At 44.1% G+C, this 23,098-nt stretch overlaps 1 protein-coding gene across 1 annotated transcript in view; it reads right to left on the bottom strand.

Moving 5' to 3' along the window:
- CDH13 (cadherin 13) overlaps positions 1–23,098 on the bottom strand; it is a 1,013,115-nt gene that overhangs the window by 72,373 nt on the left and 917,644 nt on the right. The window contains exon 10 of the mRNA XM_060130816.1: positions 22,348–22,601. Within this exon, the coding sequence (XP_059986799.1) occupies positions 22,348–22,601 (254 nt within the window). The remainder of the gene's footprint in view (positions 1–22,347; positions 22,602–23,098) is intronic.

Here is a 23,098-nt window from a genome sequence, read left to right as displayed (position 1 = left end):
CCTCAGCTCGGGATGTGCGTGTCGGTGACTCAAATTTTTCACTGTTCCGCGCTCATCTGCCAATGACCGAGAAAGCACTGCAAGTATTTTTCCGTTACAAGTAAATTTTAGTGTGTAGGTGAACTGACAAATACACAATATGTGAACAATGAGGATCAGCTGTGATTCAAGGCAGAGAGAATAATTTCCACAGAGTTCCTGAGTGGGGAAGATGCTGGAGGAAGACCACGAGGTTGGAGCGGAGACAGCCAGGAGAGTGAGAAGAGAAAGGGGTGGAAGCAGGGCCGACCGGGAGGATGCTGCCGGGAGAGTGCATTGTGAGGAGGCAGGGATGCAAGGGGAGATCAGTGGGGACGCGACGACGTGCCTTAGACCAAGTGTGCGCGGCAGAGCGGCCAAGAAATGCACAGATTGAAGACCTAATTGGAGATGGACCTGCTATGACAGTTGATGTGTTTCACCAATAACTAGACAACCTATGTTTTAATTATTTGTGAAATATTTAGTTTTTGAGCTAGAGATGTTTAAGTTTTAGACATTCAGGGTAAAATATCACATAGTAATCACTCGTCCATAGATTTCCAGTCCCAGGCAACAGCTCAGTTGTAGGCATTCCATGAAGGACAGTCAGATGGATGCCAGCGTGGGTTCCGAAAGACATCTTTTCATGACCTCAGTCTACTGGATCCCCTGGTCCTCCCATCTTCACAGATTTTTAAAAGACGCTCCAGACACAAAGAATCCAGAAAGGAAACTGATCCTCTAAACACTGACCCTAAAGTTTAGTCAGTGACATAAAGATCCCAACTGGAACAGAATTTTGAAGAAATTTTATGGGAATTTTAAGAAGCTATAGGGAGGGTGGGAGGGAGACACAAGAGGGAGGAGATCTGGGGATATATGTATATGTATAACTGATTCACTTTGTTATAAAGCAGAAACTAACACCATTGTAAAGCAATTATACTTCAATAAAGATGTTAAAAAAATAAAGAAGCTGAATATTCTGCTGGATACAGGTTCTGTTCTGTTTTGTTTTAAATGACAGCTTCTCCTCTTACAAAATAAAAGAAAAATATTTTCCTGTTAAAATATTCTCTGGCATAAACACATCTGAACTTGAATTCCAACCCTTCCACTAACAAACTGTGCAACCCTCAGCACATTTTGGTACCTTGGTTTCTCATCTACAGAACAGAGATAACCATATACACTTCAGGGGTGCCCAGGGCAGTGGCAAGATTTCTAGATGCCACATTTAGTTACTTTTTGCATTTGCCTTTTCTATGTCATTATGCTCCCTTTTTTATTCATGGTTCCTATTCTTTTTCCCTAACCATTTTAAACATACTTATTTTATAGTCTAGTTTTTTTTTTTTTAACCCACAGATTTCCTTTCCTTCCGAGCCCAGCTGTGGATTCCATGAGTGAGGGGGTTACTCTTGCAGAAAGGGCATCTCCTTTTGCCGGCCCACCATGATGCAGGCTCATGGCACAGAGGGTCTTTGGTGCTGCCTATTTTCTGGCTGAACACACTTTCACTCCTGTTCCGGAGCCGCAGAGTCATAGAGCATTTCTGACCCCACCCTTTAAATTTACAGAAGAAATGGGCCCAAAGTAGAAAAGTGGCTTTCACAGTGCTGTGCTGAATCATATCAGAGCTGGACACTAAAGGAAAAATGAGTTACACCAATCCTACTCTACTTAAGAATTTGATATTTTGTTTACCATGAATTTTTACGTTAACCTTGATTTTAAAAAATCACTGCATTAAAAGATGACCTGGGGGGCTTCTCTGGTGGCGCAGTGCTTAGGAGTCTGCCTGCCAACGCAGGGGACACGGGTTTGAGCCCTGGTCCGGGAAGACTCAACATGCCACGGAGCAACTAAGCCGGTGCGCTACAATCACTGAGCCTGCACTCTAGAGCCTGTGAGCCACAACTACTGAACCTGCACACCACAAATACTGAAGCCTGCGCGCCTAGAGCCCATGCTCCACAACAGAGAGAAGCCACTGCAGTGAGAAGCCCGCGCACCGCAATGAAGAGTAGCCCTGCTCGCCGCAACTAGAGAAAGCCCGTGCGCAGCAACGAAGACCCAACACAGCCATAAATAAATAAACTTTTTTTAAAAAAGAACGAGGATCTGCCTTGATGGCCGAGATTTCTGTGTGCCGAGGAGAATGCTTTGCTCACCTCGCCAGCCCTGGTCGGAGGTCTCTGAGAGTCAGCCCAGAGCCTTGCCTTCCTCCTTCACTGCCCCACCTCCTGCTCTGCCTCCCTCTCCACCCGTGGTGCCCTGTGAAGACTGACCTGCCTCTGGCCCATGAGTGCCATGTGCTCATTCTGAGACAGGGAGCTCTCAGCACAGCAACTGCATGTGCAAACGCTGGCCCCTCAGATCACAAGCACCTGTCCTCACAGAGTGCTCCCAGGGACAGCTGTGGCCTCAAAGTCGGCCACCAGGAGGTCACAGGCATTGTGGGAAACTCCAATCTGCAGAAAGGGTTTCTAGTGGACGTTGTCATTTCTGGCTATTTACCATCTTTCATTGTTCCTCACAGCATCCCAGGCTCCCTTGTGGACAAACAAACCCCCGTTTTGTGCAATGTTGGTGATGGGAGGTAGCCCCAATCTGACTCTTGCCCGGATGCAGTAGGAGTGATATGGGACATGCAACTTAGCTCCAGCAAACGCGACACTCTTTCAATGAATGAGTGATGTGGGAGGCGGGTGGTGGAGCTCACGTTCATGGCATGGGAAGTGTAACCTGAGAACCAGGCTGATCCCTTTGTGGGGATCACATTGTCTTCCCTCTTGAGTCCTATTTGGTGGCCACTCATTTTTTCCCAGCTTGTCCTCTGACCTCCTGTCCAATCTGTGATCACCTGTCTCAATCGTGGAAATTCTTGTGTTATTCCACTTAACAGAGCTGACAGTGGTTCTATTGCTTGCAGCCGCAGCCATGGATCCTGACAGATCTTGGACTAGAAACACTCAGAGGTGCTGAACTGTACTGTCCTCTTTTGCTCATAGGTAGCGGTGTGCTTGCTTCATCTCTCTTCAAAAATTCAACCAGATGTGAAACTTGTTTGGGTGACAGAGTCTCTGTAAATCATGGTGTTATTTGCCCGGCATCATATGCTTTGCAGAGCATCTTTAAATATTGATAAATTTAACCCCTATGCCCAAACCAGGAACAGTTTTACCAGTAGAAAATATGACTATGTTTTATGTACGCTCTAGAAAGACTGCAAAATCAAGCATACCTGTCCACCAAAGAGTCAACCTGCAAACCTTCAAAAACCAGTCATTTGAGTCTTATTTTTAATAATGGTTCACCATGCATCCATTTGCTCTGTCATCTTTGAGTACTTGCTTGCAGGAAAGCAAAGCGCAGATGACAAAACATAATATTTAAAAGCTTCTATCTGCTCCCTTCCATTTCCCTAGGAATGGGGATTGTGGCCATTCCTAGGGAGTGCCACCATGCGACTCTACCAGTGAGATGCCTTGGGCTGGCTTGTGGGCCACCAGCAGGGTTCTCCAGGAGCAAACGTGGAAACCTATCATCATTCTTGGGAGCTGTGACTAACTTTCATTAAGTCACTTCCCTAATAAGTGTTTCCATAGACTTGCTTTCCTGTGAGTCCATAACGCCTGAATATCACGGACTGTAGAAAAACATTCCTTTCCTTCTCGAAGAGCCACCTTTAGGGAACGGCTACATGTTATGTTCTTTGCTGAGAATGATAATCAGGTAGTTAAGGGCATACTAGGTGCCAGGCACTGTGCTCTAAGCACTTTACCTGAATGATCCGGTTTTTCCTCCACAGTGACTCTACAACCTATTATTTGCCTCTTTTTACAAGTGGGGAAACAGGCACAGAGAAATTGAATGCCCAAGGTTACACATCTGGAAAATGGATGAGTGGGGATTTGTGCTCAGGAAGCCTCGTACTAGGCAGCAGTTGGGGCCACCGGAGTCCCTGGGCTCTGCTACTTCTCTTTGAGAGGCCATATGAGACTGGGGGCCTGTCCCTTTCCAGGGAAGCCCTCTGGGGCAGCCCCTGGAGACAAGATGGAGTCTCTGATAGAATGAAAAGTCAAGAGCTGTTTCCTTCGCATCCATTGAGAAAACACATCTTTCACAGTTGCGATTTTCTAATGTTTCCTAATTAAAGTTTGGCAACATTAGGAAAGGATTTTATGATGGACCGTTTGTTCTCTCTAAGGTAACCATACATACAGGAGCAGAGGGAAGTGAATTAAATGGAAAAGAGCCCTGAGACAGGGGCAGCCAGGGAAAACGGTAGCATCATCAATAGTGCAGCAGGTGCATGTCCAGCAGGTGAGGACGTCCCTGTCTGATGACAGTGGGAAGAGCTTCTGCGTGAGGAGAAGCCCGCACCTGGACGCACACCCGCCTGAAGGCTTTCTGCAACCTCTGGTCCAGGCAGCTCTGCCCAAACCACCTCCCCGTGGTTCTTAGAGGCAGCTGGGCAGCAGTGGTGTTGGCTGTGGCATTCGGTGGCAGGGGATGTCATAGATTTGAAGACTATCAGGCAAAAATCAGAAATGGAATGTGCAATTTGATTCTGAAAAGTAGAAGTCCGGTAGAGCAAAGTTGTCGCTGAGGGGTGAGCTTCTCTGGCATTAGTTGGTTTGGGAGGCAGAGTGTGGAGAGGTAAGAGGTCTGTCTTGCAATTCAATTTCCTGCATGTGAATCCCTGTGACCTCAGGCAAGTTCTCCAATCTCCCTCCGCCTCATTGGCCTCACCTGTGAAATGGGGCAATCCTTGTGCCTTCCTTACAAGGTTGTTGTGAAATCAGAGGCGACTGTACATAAAAGGCATGGAGAACAGTGCCTGGGACACGGTGAATGCTGGCTACTCTGTTGCAGCCGTGAGCACATTAGTGCTGCCACAAGAAAGACGCTGATTTAGACTGAATGTGTTAGGAAAGGGGACCAGAGGAGGGAGCACAAGATGCTGATGGCAGAAGAGAAGGAGATGGACGGGGCCAGGCCGACCTAGGGCTGATCAGCTCCTGGTTGCGAGTATCCATGCCATCCTGGGGCCCAGGGAAGCAGTGCCTGGCAGACCCTGGATCTGCCGCTCCGGGGTCTGGCTGCCCAGCTAAGAGCACGTGCTGTATTTAACTGCTCTGGCTCAGTGACTCTCAAGCAGCTGCCTCGTGTACAACATTCTGGGCAGGGCTGCTCCACAGAACGTCAGAATGTCTGAGCACTTCACCCCGGGGCCTCCTTTCTTTTCCACCTTTGCTCACCTCTTTGGGGATCTCAAAGGCTCAGGGATGTAAATTCCACCTGCATGTGGCTGACGCCCTGACTTTTATCTCAAGCCCAGACTCTCCCTGCTGGCCAGGCCACCCGCTCCCTGGTTCCATCTCAAACTCAGCACGATCAGAACTGAGCTCCTGACATTCCCCTCCCCCAAGTCACTTCTCTAGTGAGCTTGTCTATTTCATAAACATCCACGCTGCTCTTCCAATTGTTTAGGACAAAAACCTCAGAGTCAACCTTCATTCTACTCTCTCTCTCCTTCTCTCTCTCTCCCTCTCTCTTCTCTCTCTCTCTCTCTCACACACACACACACACACACCACACATCTGGTTAGCAAATCACCTTTGCCACTGTAACCTAGCGGGGCCCTATGGGGCCTTCCTGGGACAGGGACAGACCCCTCCCCCAATACCCTACCCTCTGCTTTAGTTCTTCTCTGAAGTACCTACCTAGATAATAGTATCTGATGCATATTTCCTGGGTTTTTCAGATGCTAAAACCACAACCAAATGGAAGAAATTAACTACTTGATGATCATGAGCACACAGCCCCCAGACCTTCTGGTGCCTAAGGACTGATCACCAACAAGCAGAGAATTGTGCAGGAGCTGATTACACACCCTGGGATGCTAGTCCCTCACCCGGCCCTTCAAAATGCTTTGCTGAAAACCTTCAGGGAGTCTGGGGTTCTTTTGAGCATGAGCCACCTCTTCTCCTTGGATGGCCCTGCAATAAACCTTTCTCTGCTCCAAACCCCGATGTTTCAGTTTGTTTGGCCTCACTGTGCGTCGGGCACATGAACTTGCATTCGGTAACACGACTACCTTCCAAACATTTCCAGTATCTGCCTGCTTCTCACTGCTTCCACTGCTACTGCCAAGTCCAAACCCTCTCCACCTCTCACCTGGATTATTGCAGCACCCTCCCCACTGGTCCTCTGCTCTCTCCTTTCCCCACCGACTGTCTTCTAAAAGCACCAGAGCCTTTAACTTCCCATGTTATGTCTTATTTATAGTAAAAACTTTACCCCCACTCAATTCTGGCCTCATCTCCCACCTACCCTCACCCCCTGGATCACTCTGCACAGGCACACTGACCTCCCCACCCCATCTCACACACCTGAACACCCTGCCTCAGGGCCTTTGCACCTGTCATTTCCCCTACTTGGACAACTCTTCCCCAGATATCTGCATGGCTCACCCTTCACTTCCTTCAGTTCTTTACTGAGATGTCAGACCCCACTGCTTTCTCTGCTTTATTTTCTTTCTTTGCTACTATACTATTTATTTATTTAATTAAAAAAATTTTTTTTGCAATTTTGGAATTTTATTTTTAATATAGCAGGTTCTTATTAGTTATCCATTTTATACATATGAGTGTGTATATGTCAATCCCAATCTCCCAATTCACCCCACCCCCTTTCCCCCCTTGGTGTCCATACCTTTGTTCTCTACACCTGTGTCTCAATTTCTGCCCTGCAAACCGGTTCATCTGTACCATTTTTCTAGGTTTCTGACTTACTTCACTCTGTATGACAGTCTCTAGATCCATCCATGTCTCTACAAATGACCCAATTTTACTCCTTTCAATGGCTGAGTATTACTCCATTGTATATACGTACCACACCTTCTTTATCCATTCCTCTGTCGATGGGCATTTAGGTTGCTTCCATGACCTGGCTATTGTAAACAGTGCTGCAATGAACATTGGGGTGCATGTGTCTTTTTGAATTATGGTTTTCTCTGGGTATATGCCCAGTAGTGGGATTGCTGGGTCACAGGGTAATTCTATTTTTAGTTTTTTAAGGAACCTCCATACTGTTCTCCATAGTGGTCGTATCAGTTTACATTCCCACCAACAGTGTAGGAGGGTTCCCTTTTCTCCACACCCTCTCCAGCATTTGTTGTTTGTAGATTTTCTGATGAAGCCCATTCTAACTGATGTGAGGTGATGCCTCATTGTAGTTTTGATTTGCATTTCTCTAATAATTAGTGATGTTGAGCAGCTTTTCATGTGCTTCTTGGCCATCTGTCTGTCTTCTTTGGAGAAATGTCTATTTAGGTCTTCTGCCCATTTTTGGATTGGGTTGTTTGTTTTTTTAATATTGAGCTGCATGAGCTGTTTATATATTTTGGAGATTAATCCTTTGTCTGATGATTCATTTGCAAATATTTTCTTCCATTCTGAGGGCTGTCTTTTCGTCTTCTTTATGGTTTCTTTTGCTGTGCAAAAGCTTTTAAGTTTCATTAGGTCTCATTTGTTTATTTTTATTTCCATTACTCTAGGAGGTGAATCAAAAAAGATCTTGCTGTGATTTATGTCAGAGTGTTCTTCCTATGTTTTCCTCTAAGAGTTTGACAGTGTCCAGTCTTACATTTAGGTCTCTAATCCATTTTGAGTTTATTTTTGTGTATGGTGTTAGGGAGTGTTCTAATTTCATTCTTTTACATGTAGCTGTCCAGTTTTCCCAGCACCACTTATTGAAGAGAGTGTCTTTTCTCCATTGTATATCCTTGCCTCCTTTGTCATAGATTAGTTGACCATAGGTGCATGGGTTTATCTCTGGGCTTTCTGTCCTGTTCCATTGATCTATGTTTCTGTTTTTGTGCCAGTACCATATTGTCTTGATTACTGTAGCTTTGTAGTATAGTCTGAAGTCAGGGAGTCTGATTCCTCCAGGTTCGTTTTTTTCCCTCAAGACTGCTTTGGCTATTCGGGGTCTCTTGTGTCTCCATACAAATTTTAGTATTTTTTGTTCTAGTTCTGTAAGAAATGCCATGGGTAATTTGATAGGGATTGCACTGAATCTGTAGATTGCTTGGGGTAGTATAGTCATTTTCACAATATTGATTCTTCCAATCCAAGAACATGGTATATCTCTCCATCTGTTGGTATCATCTTTAATTTCCTTCATCAGTGTCTTACAGTTTTCTGCATACAGGTTTTTTGTCTCCCCAGGTAGGTTTATTCCTAGGTATTTTATTCTTTTTGTTGCAGTGGTAAATGGGAATGTTTCCTTAATTTCTCTTTCAGATGTTTTGTCATTGGTGTATAGGAATGCAAGAGATTTCTGTACATTAATTTTGTAACCTGCAACTTTACCAAATTCATTGATTACCTCTAGTAGTTTTCTGGTGGCATCTTTAGGATTCTCTATGTATAGTATCATGTCATCTGCACACAGTGACAGTTTTACTTCTTCTTTTCCAATTTGTATTCCTTTTATTTCTTTTTCTTCTCTGATTGCTGTGGCTAGGACTTCCAAAACTATGTTGAATAATAGTAGTGAGAGTGAACATCCTTGTCGTGTTCCTGATCTTAGAGGAAATGCTTTCAGTTTTTCACCATTGAGAATGATATTTGCTGTGGGTTTGTTGTATATGGCCTTTATTATGTTGAGGTAGGTTCCCTCTATGCCCAATTTCTGGAGAGTTTTTATCATAAATGGGTATTGAATTTTGTCAAAAGCTTTTTCTGCATCTATTGAGATGATCATATGGTTTTTCTTCTTCACTTTGTTAATATGGTGCATCACATTGATTGATTTGCATATACTGAAGAATTGTTGCATCCCTGGGATAAATCCCACTTGATCATGGTGTATGATCCTTTTAATGTGTTGTTGGATTCTGTCTGCTAGTATTTTGTTGAGGATCTTTGCATCTATATTCATCAGTAACATTGGTCTGTAATTTTCTTTTTTTTAGTATCTTTGTCTGGTTTTGGTAACAGGGTGATGGTGGCTTCATAGAATGAGTTTGGCAGTGTTCCTTCCTCTGAAATTTTTTGGAAGAGTTTGAGAAGGATGGGTGTTAGCTCTTCTCTAAATGTTTGATAGAATTCACCTGTGAAACCATCTGGTCCTGGACTTTTGTTTGTTGGAAGATTTTTAATCACAGTTTCAAATTCATTACTTGTGATTGGTCTGTTCATATTTTCTATTTCTTCCTGGTTCAGTCTTGGAACGTTATAGCTTTCTAAGAGTTTGTCCATTTCTTCCACGTTGTCCATTTTATTGGCATAGAGTTGCTTGTAGTAGTCTCTTAGGATGCTTTGTATTTCTGTGGTGTCTGTTGTAACTTCTCCTTTTTCATTTCTACTTTTATTGATTTGAGTCCTCTCCCTCTTTTTCTTGATGAGTCTGGCTAATGGTTTATCAATTTTGTTTCTCTTCTCAAAGAACCAGCTTTTAGTTTCATTGATCTTTGCTATTGTTTTCTTGTTTCTATTTCATTTATTTCTGCTCTGATCTTTATGATTTCTTTCCTTCTAGTACCTTTGGGTTTTGTTTGTTCTTCTTTCTCTAGTTCCTTTAGGTGTAAGGTTAGATTGTTTATTTGAGATGTTTGTTGTTTCTTGAGGTAGGATTGTATTGCTATAAACTTCCCTCTTAGAACTACTTTTGCTGCATCCCATAGGTTTTGGATCGTCATGTTTTTACTGTCGTTTGTCTCTAGGTATTTTTTGATTTCCTCTTTGATTTCTTCAGTGATCTCTTGGTTATTTAGTAACATATTGTTTAGCCTCCATGTGTTTGTGTTTTTTACATTTTTTCCCCCTGTAACTGATTTCTAATTCATCCCTATGGGTATAGGATACCCATAGTATAGGATGAAGCCCTATACTATTTATTTTAAATTTTATTTTCTTGTTTATTTTCTATTTCCCCCTGTGGGAATGTAACATCCATGATGACAGATAATTTTAACTGTTTCTACTGCTTCTGTATCCCCAGTGCCTAAAAAGGGGCCTGGCATATTTTAGGTGTTCATTAAACATTTGTGGAATGAATGAAAAATTCAACAATTAAAGAGGTGGCTTGGGCTTCCCTGGTGGCGCAGTGGTTGAGAGTCCGCCTGCCGATGCAGGGGACACGGGTTCGTGCCCCGGTCTGGGAGGATCTCACATGCCGCGGAGCGGCTGGGCCTGTGAGCCATGGCCGCTGAGCCTGCGCATCCGGGGCCTGTGCTCCGCAACGGGTGAGGCCACAACAGTGAGAGGCCCGCGTACCGCAAAAAAAAAAAAAAAAAAAAAAGAGGTGGCTTATCTCATCCTAACCCAAATCCAGAGGCCCCATTTCACACATGCAGCCCTCACCTGGGAGACCAAGGCTGTTAAAAGTCGGCTACATAAAGTCTGATCTTATCCTGAGATTCCTGCCGACACCATTAGACTATACAAGGAAAACTCTGAATTAAACATATTAGGAGAACTGTAGTTTAGAGTCTCATCACTTGAAAACAAAGCTTCACGATCCTTTTGGAAATCAAACTGGGAGGAGAGATGAAGCACATTTCTTGAATTAGTTACAAGATTCTCTGTCTGCGGTTTCATTACCTGTGTTAGTGCTAATGCTGTGATAAGCCCTTCACGAGTGTGCAAGGTTGGTGATTGACAGATAGAGATAATAAAATACATCAGCTATTTTCCCTGACTTCTGTTGCGATCCTGAAGTATGTGGCTTTCTCAATCAATGCTGTATTGGTAGCTTCTGTAGCAACCCTCATCTAATTCAAATGCCTTTATTAAAAAAAAAAGAAAAACCAGCTAAGCAGATTTAACAGCTTAGAAGACACAGCGAGAAACAATATTAACATTTCTCAGTATTTTCTTTATTGGTTCTGAGAATTAATTTCTTAGGCTGCAAAGAGTGACCATCATAATTATACTAAAATATAACCAATTTGAAACCATGTTGTCAATAATGAAAGTCTGGCCCATGACCAGTTTATAACAACATAGATGGACGTTGAAAAGGTGGGTACATTGTAAAATAACCTTTCAACTGTTTTTCCAAACGGTCAGACGTTTCATAGTAACCAAATCAAGCACCTCTAATTGAGGTTAATAACGAAAATCTTCCATCTCTGGATCACTATAAAAGCCAGTATTCTATTTTTAGCCACTGAAGCTGTTTAATCTTTAAAGATTCAGTTGTTTAATTTATTAGACCTTGTTTCCCACTGCCATCTTCATAACAGAAAATCTGATTGCTAAAAATAAGTCAGCTGTTTTAATATGTTTACATAAATAATTAAAAATTCTACAGCAGAGTATGCAATACGATGTATTGCCACCATAAACTTCCAATGGAAGGATGTCACTTTAATTAAAAATTACAAAGGTGCCACTGTAAACAATTCATTTACATTTCAAGCTCTGTGTTGACTCAAGAGAGGAATAACTCATTAAAAAAAAAACAAACCGAAATGACCTCAGCCCAAATCCTATTACTGAGGTCAGTAGCCACGTTTAATTAAGATGAAGTGTTAATAATATATTTTAGTGGATGGAGGCTCTTTTCATTTCCCCAGGTAGAAATGTTATTATTTGGTCTTTAACTTCTGATTAAAATTTAAAAGGTGGGAGTCACCGCAAATTAAACTCTTAAATCTGGTTTTGAAATCTGGTTTTTTCAAAAGGGGAGTTACAGCCCTCCTTTCTCCTCCCAATAAATGGTGAGCTACTACACATTTTGAACCTCTGTGTTCCTGAGAAATGACAGTGGTGGCAAAAATCCTAATTTCCAGGGGAACTGATTTTTGCCATCTGCTTCCAAAGGTCTTAGAAGATACAGAACAAAAGGTCCCATAGCCAGCTGATGACTTTTGCTTGATTTCCTATCATTTTTTTTTGTGTGATTTCCTTTGAATGGGCTCCAATATTAGATTAAATGAGGTGCTAAAGAAAAAGGCTTGATGACTCACAAGAAGACCAGCAAAACCCGAAATTGGGCCTTTTAACAAATCTTTTGGGACTGAATTTTCATCACCACATGTTGCATTCGGTACCAGTTTGAGTCCATGAATGAAGCTACCTTGGAGCTTAAAAGCCTCCAAGTCTAGAGGAGGAAGGGAAGGGAAATGACTTAAAAAGACCCAAAGAAATCAGAACAAAGTAGGCTGTGGTTTTCAGAGTGATGAGGATCTAATCTGGATCTGATTCAGATATTCTGTGTTCAAAGGATGGGTTCAATTGGATCATGGCTTTGGAAGAAGGGCCGGCGGATGGACCTGACTCCTTAGTGTAACTTTCACAGAACTGGGAAGCCCAGTGAAAGGCCGATCGGTCCTGCTCAGGCTTCCCTCCTGGGATTGGTTTAAAACAAGGCCACATGCAAATATTTCCATGGTTGGTAGACACTAGACAATACCTGAAGATGAAAAATAATAGTAATCACAATGAACCATGTCCGTTTACGCACAAAACGTCTGCACGCAGAAACTCCACTCCAGCTGCTGGCAAACCATGCTATACCTGTTTACTAAGCACTTCCAAAGGCCAAGCGCTGGGCTGTTTTAAGACCTACGACTGGTGCAGCCAATATGGAAAACAGTATGGAGGTTCCCCCAAAAACTAAAAATAGAGTTGCCATATGATCCAGCAATCCCACTCCTGGGCATATACCCAGACAACACTACAATTCAAAAAGATACATGCACCCCTATGTTCACAGCAGCACTGTTCACAATAGCCAGGACATGGAAGCAACCTAAATGTCCGTCCACAGATGAATGGGTAAAGAAGATATTGCACATATATACAATGGAATACTACTCAGCTATAGAAAGAATGAAATAATGCCATTTGCAGCAACATGGGTGAACCTAGAAATTATCATACTAAGTGAAATGAGTCAGAAAGACAAAGACAAATACCATATGATATTACTCATATGTGGAATCTAAAATATGATACAAATGAACTTATCTACGAAACAAAAACAGACTCACAGACATAGAGAACAGAGTTGTGGCTGCCAAGGCGGAAGGAGGGTGGGGGAGGGATGGATTGGGAGTTTTGGGTTAGCAGATGAAAACTATCATACACAGAATGGATAAAAAACAAGGTCCTACTATATAGCACAGGGAATTATATTCAATATCCTGAGATAAACCATAATGGAAAAGAATATGAAAAAGAATGTATACGTATAACTGAAGCACTTTGCTGTACAGCAGAAATTGACACAACATTGTAAATCAACTACACTCCAATAAAATAATAAAAAAAAAGGACCTCTGAGCCTCTAAGAATTTTCTCTGTCCATGGTGGCCTCCTCCCAAGTCATAGCAAATATATTGAAATGTATCCACATTGCAAGTACATTTTTTGCATGTAAAATTTTTGAGATAATTTTTATATCACTACTTTTGCTTTTGGAATTATTTGACTACTGGAAATATTTCACTAATAATCCCCTATGATTTCTCTAGTGCCGACTCAGACATTCTACAATGAGAGATCTACAAACAGTGGGCAAATGTAAAGACATTTTTGCAAATATTAAATTCAACCTGCCAGGACACGGAAGCAAGCTAAATGTCCATCAACAGAGGAATGGATAAAGAAGATGTGGTACATATATACAATGGAATATTACTCAGCCATAAAAAGGAACGAAATTGAGTTATCTGTAGTGAGGTGGATGGACCTAGAGTCTGTCATACAGAGTGAAGTAAGTTAGAAAGAGAAAAACAAATACCATATGCTAATGCATATATATGGAATCTTAAAAAGTGGTACTGATGAACCTAGGGGCAGGGCAGGAATAAAGACGTAGATGTAGAGAATGGACTTGAGGGCACAGGGGGGAAGGGGAAGCTGGGATGAAGTGAGCGAGTAGCACTGACATATATACACTACCAAATGTAAAATGGATAGCTAGTGGGAAGCAGCTGCATAGCACAGGGAGATCAGCTCGTTGCTTTGTGACCACCTAGAGGGGTGGGATAGGGAGGGTGGGAGGGAGGGGATATGGGGATATATGTGTACATATAGCTGATTCACTTTGTTGTACAGCAGAAACTAACACAACACTGTAAAGCAATTATACTCCAATAAAGATGTGAAAAAAAAATTCAACCTGCTAAAGTCATGGTGCTGTGGACACTCGATCTTATTAACTTCAATGTTGCTGTTTTCTTTTCCATCTTTGGAGATGATAGATTATGTGTTCACGTCCTTGACATTTTTGTAGGCTCCTGGAAAGTTTGAAGGTCTTGGTGCTGGGCCTTGGTGCTTCATTAATTAAATGGTACTGATGAGGCCCTTGTGTTTTACCAGGGATGGATATAAACATGATCGTTCCCCTCAGAGAGCCCGAGGTTCAGTGGAAGATGGACCATTAGGTCAGGAATCACAGTAAAGCACGACGAGCATTACACTAGACGTTCAGAAAGCCCTTTGGAGTGCAGTCTGAAGGTCAGGGTAGCCCACCTGCAGAGGCGATGCCTAAACTAACATCAGAAGGACATACAGCTGTGGACGAGGTGGTGGCGAGGAAAGCCCCAGGAGTTCACCTCATTTGCGTGTTTTCTTTCCATAAACCGAGGTTCAGAGAGGTTACGTTTTCCTCATCAGCAAAGAGGCAGACTCATGGTTGTGAGAGTTAAATAAGACTTTGGTGACAGTGCTTTTGGTAAGCTTTTATATAAAAATGTTAGGCATCTTAGTCACAGTACCAGCAAAATACATGTGTCCAGGGGTATTGTGGCAATCTTGGCCTAGTTTAGTCTGATGCCCAATTCCCAGGAGGCAGACACCAGCTCAAAGGCATGGGGATAGTGGCACTTCTGGGGAATTCAGGAATTTGTTGATAATCGAGACCATAATGATGCTTGGAAATAAGTAATTTCTGTTGCTTGGCTTTTTCTCCACAGCTGGAGACCACTGGTTGTTACTTCCCAAGGAACAATTTCTTTCTCTCCTTCCTTCCTTTTCCTCTCTCCCTCCCTCTTCTTTCTTTCCTGGGGCATCATCATTTGCAACAAAGCTCTTGCTCTTATGACTATAAGCTCCCCGGAGGCTGTAGGCAGGGATTATTCTCACAAGTGAAAAGACAGCACCCAGCAGTGTTAGGCCCATAGTAGCCTCTAAATAAATACCAGTAAATGAATTCAGTAAAGGAATGAATGGAAAACTATAATGCTTGTGCTTTTTTCAAGCAGCTGCCTTTGGCAACACAATTATCTATTATTTTGATTGTGTAAAAATCTAATTTCATGGCACGTATTCATCTTTTAAAATTTACCCTGTAGTTTTTAATGACACAGAAAGGTTCAATCCCCAAAGGTGTTCATGGCAGAAACTTCTAGTTGCCTCACAATACCCACTCTTCCTTTCTTCCTTAGTAAAGAATCCCAGTTTTAAAAGTTGGTTGCTATCCAGCTAAATGACCATACTTCCTAGTATTTCTTACAGCTAGGTTTTGACCATGTGACTAATTTGGGCCAATCAGATTTAAATAGAAATGTGATCGACTTTCAGTAAGACTCCTTAAAATAGAAGAGACTCCCTTCTTCTTTCCCTCTCTCCCAAACTACTGTCTGGAATGCAGATGTGAAGGCAGAAGCATTAGCAACCATAATAAGTGTCCATGAGGAAGAGGGCGCCAGTCTCGAGGTGACTGAACGGCGAGCAGGAAGGGGCCTGGGCCCCTGACAGCTTTGTGGAGCTTCCATCCTAGCCCTGGACTGCCACAGCCGCTCTACACTTATTTTATATGAGGGGGGAAAAAACCCACTTTTATCTTATCTGAGCCACCGTCATTTTGAATTTTCCTTTTATACTGAGCCAAACTTAATCCTCACAGATACAGTGCTGCTAGATGCACACTTGTGGGGTTCCCTGGATGAATGATCCTTTCCCAAAAAAATGCTGAGGAGTAATGGGTAATTTCACATGGGTGGGGACAATATTTTTCCTCAACACGTATCTTATGTATTCACTGTGTGTGCAGAAGTGTGGCAGAAGTCTCTGCGGCAGAGTTGTTTACTACAGACCCTGGATAAGATGAGTTCTGTCTGAAAAATGTCTGGAATAGGAATTGCTACTTGGTTGCCTTAATAGAAATCCCCGGATTGGTCAGAGAATGAAATAAGTTCTCTCAGACCATTCAAAATGATTGAGCTGCCGGCTGCATCCCCAGAGGAACCAAAGCAACAGATCTGATGCGACAGTGAGTCCCTGCTTCTCATTTCACTGTTAGAGGATGTTGGGCAAATACAGTCATTTCCATTTTAGCGTAATTATCAGTGAGCTGCTCTTTCTGACAATATTTAGCCAACAACTTCAGGTGCACGAGTCCACGCCTCACTGGAGACACTGAAATGTCATCGAGAAATGCCAGATTCCTGTCTCATGTACACGGAGGAAGGCTCCACCCTGAAAGCTGAAGCCCGTCTCGTTGTCACTGCAGGTTGGGAGGACAGGGTGTGGGAACCAGCTGTTTTACAACACGTCAACGTTCACATGACCTTGGAGCACAGAAACTTTCTAACCATCAATTCAAATAATAAGGGAAAACAGAAATGTGATTGCCTAGGTAAAGACACAAAGAAATCTTTATATGACAAAAAGCATTAATAACATCAACACATTTGTAAAATATTTTCAGAAAATTCTTCAGAAAATTAATGATGCATTAAACAATTTAGCTACAAGCACGTCCACTGACCTTTTAAAAAATAATTTCACATAATTGGAAACAGTCTAAATAGCCAACAAGGGAATGAATAAATAAATAAGTATATTCGTGTAACAGCATTGTAGAATGCATACTATTCAGTGAGGAAAAAGAGTGGCTATTTCTTGATATGGAAAGCTGTTCGCCATATATTGGGAAGTAAAAATGACAGGTTCCAAAACAAAATGGGTGATGTGAGCCAATTTTGAAAATAAAAAAGGGAAATACTCGCACATGTGACTGGAGATATACCTAAGCTGTTAAAAGGGGATTTCCTTAGGTGGGACGATTACAGATTTTTAAAATTATCTTCTTTATTCTCAACTGCTTTTTCAAAAGTTTCCTCCATGAACTATCTTAACTTTATAATAAGGATAAGAAGATACAAGTCATTACAAAGAAGAATTTCATCTGTCACTAGCCCACCGCTGTCCATTCTGATTTGGCTAAGCACAATGCTATGGGCTTTTAAACAAGTTTTAGTAACTCAGGCTTTTTAGTGAGAATATTCACTCTGATGCCTGGACACCTCCTGTCTTTAGAGTTACAGGCTTCTGAGAGATCAAGACGCCTTTCACTGATTTTAACATTCCCTGGTGAGATAAAAGAGGGCATGACAGTGGCAGCGGCAGAATCGCTGTGCTTGAGATGGGCTTTCCATCACAGAAGACAAGACCAGGAATGAGTTAGAATTAAGGTCCTAAGCTGTATGGGGGCTGGGAGTGGGGAGGAGTTTCCTGTTTTGACAAGGGAAGGAGCCTGTCCTCAGGGAGGAGGTCAAAGTGCCTGTCAACTTGGGGGCAGGACCTGAATCAGGCTGGTTGGGGTGGAGCATCTCCTGCAGTGCTAAGATGCCTTGAGGGCCTGGCCAGTCATCTGAGAGGAGATGGGGTTACTGGAGCTGAGGCACAGAGTGTCTTGGAGTGAGATACTGATAGAGATAGAAATGCGGGGAGGGGGAGAGACAGAGACAGAGACGAGAGAAAGGAGGCGGGGGGGGGGGAGGAAGCAGATGGAGGAAAAGGGGAAAAAGGAGGAGGAAAGAGAAGAGAGGAGAGAGAGGAATGGGAGGAAGGAAGGTGCAGAGAATCAGACAGAGAAGAGATGGCCATGAGACAAGAGAGAAAGATGGACCTAGAGGGAGGGGGAAGATGCAGATAGAGACAGTGATGGGGAGGGAGGAAGGGCAGAGGGAGACAGAGAGGGAGATAAGGAAGAAATGTACAGAGCAAAGGATAGACCAAGAGTAATCAGCACAGAGAGGGACAAAGAGAGAATGACAATGTGGACACAAAGAGTCATACACGCAGACAGGGACACCCGCATAACCTGCACAACTGCAGAGCCCAACGCCGTGCTATTGCCGGGAATCAAGACAGGGGCAGATGGCGCTGGCAGCATCTTTTTGCATGTGCCTTTGTCAGCTGAACTCAGAGCTCTCCTTGAGATAAAAATAGGAGTTCTCAGTTCCTCCCTCTTCCAATGCCTGCTCCCCAAAGAATCATTAAGACAGCACCACCACCACCACTCACGAGGTCATCGTGTCTTTCTGAGAGTTCCGGGGAGCCAAGTGCGGTTTATTAGAAAACGAGGTCCCAGCCTGGCCCCTCCCCTCAGCCCTGCACAGCCTCTGCACACACAGCCCATCGGGGACAGTGCTTCTCGTGTACAGGATCAAAGGCTGCAGATAATTAATGAGCCTTTTCTCCCTGAAGAGCTCCTGTGACAACAGCTCAACGTGTCAGGGATGTTATCCCTGCCTTTGATGGGCTCAGAACCAGCACCAGGAGAGGAAGGGCGGAGGGGAGGGGAGAGGGAAGAGGCAGAGGGAGATCCAGTCAGTGCCAGGCTGAGAGAGGGCCACTTCTGGGCAACTCTGGATCCCAGCAGGAAGGAATGTGTCTGAGGAGTCAGGCCAGAGAGAGAAATGTGCATCACACACACATACGTGCACATGCACATACATACACATGCATTTATTTTGCTTCAATGCTGGAAAAGTGATTTGTCCACACACTGCTCAGTCAGACCCATTTGTAAATGTTACAGCTCTTAGGCAAACGGCCACAGCTATATTTTCTGAGGGGACTCGTGACATTGAAATTGGCCAACAGTGGCTCTCCGTGGTCCCTGATGACTCAGCATCCATTCCCACCTTCTGGGAAGAGCCTTCTGCATTCCTTTGGGAAACCACCAGCCCAGTTCATTATGGTTGGATGCTGGGTCCACGGTGGGCCCACGCACCAGGACTAGCCCCGGGCACACCCCATCCTCCTGCCATTCTGGGTCAGAGACAGGTGTGTGTGCAAGTTGGCTCAGTGAGACGCAAACCTGGCCCTTGGGCAAGTATTGATACTACTGGTCAGGAAGGATCTCTTTCTGCTGGTAGGACTGGCATTGCTGGAGGCCTTGACTCTCTACAGCCATACAGATATGGCTGAGGACGAAGCCAACCCAGGCAAGTGCAGAGTCAAGAGGTGGGGAAAGAACATATTCTAAGCACCTGAATTCTCATGCTGGACGTCCTCGTCCTCATTTTCAGTTTTGTGGGCCAGTACATGCATTTTTGGCAAAAGTCTGAGATGGGTCCTGGCCACTCGTGACTGAGGGTCACAGCTGTAATGAGCAACTGTAGAAACAGGAAGCTCTTCAGAGCTTTCTATGCTCCTGCCTTTTACCGCCAAGTCTCACATCTAGTAATTTACAAACTGCTTTCTCTGATCTCCTTTTCTCACAGTGGGCGCCACTGATGCTGCAGCCGAGATGGAATGGAGGAGCACCGTCACCCGGTTCCGGCAGCCGGTCTTTGTTCTCCAGGGCGCAGATCCTGGCTTGGGGCCCCTCAGTGTCTTCTTGGCTCTTGCCAGTCACGCGCTCCCTCTCCAGGCTCCTGTCTCCCGACTCAGTTTGCCGGGGCTGCTATCCGTGGCCGCTTGCCACGCTCCAAGCACCACACTCCATTTGCCAGATGGGATTTCCTGCCTCCTTCTCAATTAGCTGCCTGCCGTGGGGGTGAAGAGGGGCAGCCACATCTGGGAACATCATCTCTCTTGCCTGTCAAGATGCCCTGAGTCGGGGGTGCATGGCTCCAGCTCAGGTAAAGTGGACTCGCCCCTGGGCATGTGAACCGTGAGCTGAGTGACACAAGAGTGGACAGTGGCTGGAGGTGGGTCACTCTCCCTGTGAGGTCCTGCAGTGCCAGCCCATCAGGGCCCATTACCTAGAGACTCAACAATGCCCAAATTCCTGTGCTATCTTGGCCCAGTTCTAAACATATTCTTCAATTCTATAAACTACTCAACATCACTAATCATCAGAAATGCAAATCAAAACCACAATGAGATGCTATCTCACACCTGTCAGGATGGCCATCATCAGAAAGACCACAAGTAATACATTCTTAAGAGGGTGTGGAAAAAAGGGAACCTTTGTATACTGTGAGTGGGAATATAAATTGGTACAGCCACTATGGAGAACAGTGTGGAGTTCCTCAAAAAAATAAAAATAGAACCATTATAGGATCCAGCAATTCCACTCCTGGGCATATATCCAAAAAAAAGAACACACTAATTTGAAAAGATACATGCACCCCAATGTTCATAACAGCACTATTTACAATAGCCAAGATACGGAAGCAAATTAAGTGCCCATCCACAGATGAACAAATAAAGAAGATGTTTTATACACACACACACACACACACACACACACACACACACACACACACACACGATGGAATATTACTCAGCCATTAAAAAGAATGAAAATCTACCCTTTACAACAACGTGGACGGACCTAGAGAACATTATGCTTAGTGAAATTAGAGAAGACAAATACTTTATGTTATCACTTACATGTGGAATCTAAAAAAAAGAAAACAAAGAGGTGTATATAAGAAACAGAAACAGACTCACAGGTATAGAGAAAAAACTAGTGGTTACCAGTTGGGAAAAATTCTGTAAACTGTGTGTAGAATCTTCCAGCAAATTCTCCCTTTTGCCTAAGTCATCCAGAGCTGGTCTTAAACAAAGAACTCTGAGAGACCCACCTCTTCCACTGTCTGTCCCACCTAAGTAGTACCTCTATTCCCAGATCCCGACACCTGCCTCAGCCTCTCCCCATCACATTAACACTGTCATGTCTGGCAGCATCCCAAGTTACCCAACAAAGGCACAGCCTCAGGCTTAGCAACATCAACCCCATTTAAATCCATTTCCTACCCACCCTGGAGTCACCTCTTCGTAGAAGTGCAAATCAACACTTAAGCTCCCCTAAAGACATCCTAAATTTGTACAACTACCTTACAGTCTGTTAACCTACAGGTTTCCCGATCTAAGTACTTAAGGAAAGCTTTCTCTTTGATGTTTAAATTGTATGTTTCCTTTGTCAGATACTGAGCAGGAAAAGGGGAAAAAAAGGAGAAAAGGAAAAAAAAGAATGGCTACTTCAGATTTACATTAGTACAGGATTTGGTATTATTTTGTACTTTTATCTAGTTTGTCTGGCATTTCAGAAAGTTTTGTTGTAAAAATAAATCCCCCTTTTGGGTTGGAAAATAACTTCTGCTACCTTGCTCCACGGTCCTGTGGCTGACGCGGAGATAGCGGCACATTTTCAGGCGTTTCAAATCAGGAAAATAAGACATGTTCATTTGAAGTGCGTCTAATACTTGGTTATCGGTACCTCGTATGAAGAGATTAGATTTTGGAAGAGGAAGATTAATTACTTTCTTTAGCGGAGACAAGCGCGCATTTGGACCTGCATGTCAATGTGTTTACTGTGAAACGTCGCACCAGCGAGGGCATCTCATCTCCACTAGCATGAGATGCACTGTAGATAATGACCATTTAATTAAATCTCATTATGAAAACCCCTTCGTCTGAAGTACTGGACAGAGCTTAAGAAATGAACACTGAAAATTTGAACTTTTTTTTGGCCTGCCAATCATCAGCGGAAAACCCAACCCCGATGGTCCATTTCTAAGTACCAGGCAATGTCTACTCCTTTCCCTTCTGACAGTTCAGAGTCCAGAGCACTTAGCAGAGAGCATGGACTTTGCAGACTGTACTGCAGTGGTTGCATCCTAATCTCTTCCACTACTGGGCAGTGTAAGCTGGGCAGTCTTGAGCAAGTTACTGAACCTCTCTGAACTCCTAATACCCTTAACTGTACATGGAGTTAGCGTTTCTCATCACGTTGTGGCAGCTGATAAAGTAGGTGTCTGAGATGCAAGGGGCCATATGTGGCGGCTCCTTTCTCTGTCCCTTCCACACTGTGCTTGGCACCAGCAGACCCCTCTGGACATTTGAGAACACAGCCCTGGAGCTACTCTCCTCCCGGGCTAGTCTATTGCCAGGAATCAGGTGCAGGGGCAACATCCGCACCTAGTGAGCCTGGTCCCCTGGTGCCACCAGCCGCCAGCTCTTCATTATGACACAAACTTCCTGCTCACCCAGATCATTAACAAGTTTAATTTAATGGTAGTTTGTTCCTGACAACACAGACCCTGCAACCAGAAAAGAAAAGCCATTGCTGCCCGCCTCCCTCCCATCTCAGGTTACCCAGCCGCCCACTCACCTGATGGTCTGATGCTGCAGGGAATCAGGGTCTGTGGCATTCACCGTCAACAGCACGCTGCCCACGGAGATGTGCTCTTGCTTGGTCACCATCATGGGGTCCGGGTGGAAAACCGGACCCTCATTGACATCCAGGACGGTGATGTGGACGGTTGCTGTGGAGCTGGGGCCGTAGGAGACGTCGGGCACCAGCGGGTCCTCGTTTTCCACTTTGATCAACAGGGTGTGAAAGGCAGAAATCTCATAGTCCAGAGGCTGAAAGGCAGAGAGAAGGGCTCAGCACGCGGGTCTGCCACAAAGGGCAGGTGCTTTTGCACAAAGGCCTCTGACAGTCCCCGAGCTGTGTGGACACTCAGGGGTGGATCCAGGTTCTGTGGGCTAAGAAGCTTGATGCAATTTGGGGTACTCTTTAAGAAAAAGAGTATGAAACATACAGATACAAAATTAGGTATGGAAGTTGTTCCTTTTTTCAGATTGAGAAATAACTTACAACAATTACATGAGTCTCAGACACCTGGATCCTTTGTTGTGCGATCTCTTTAGGTGACTCCCTGGCAGCGCTGACATTAAAAGCCTTCCCACCGGTAGCCTGTGACCTCACAACTCCGGCACTCATGGGGGCTCCAGGGGGTGCAAATTCTTCCAGTAGGGTGTCATGTAGAGAAGAGGATTCGGGAGGCTGACACACAAGGGGTTAAGCTGCATGGCCCTTCCCCACCTGAGGGCACTGGAAAACATGGGGGGGGGATTTT

This window comes from Lagenorhynchus albirostris, chromosome 19 (genome assembly GCF_949774975.1).
Source record: "Lagenorhynchus albirostris chromosome 19, mLagAlb1.1, whole genome shotgun sequence".
NCBI lineage: Eukaryota > Metazoa > Chordata > Mammalia > Artiodactyla > Delphinidae > Lagenorhynchus > Lagenorhynchus albirostris.
Note: the sequence above shows the minus strand (reverse complement) of the source record. Positions and strands in the feature narration are given on the sequence as shown.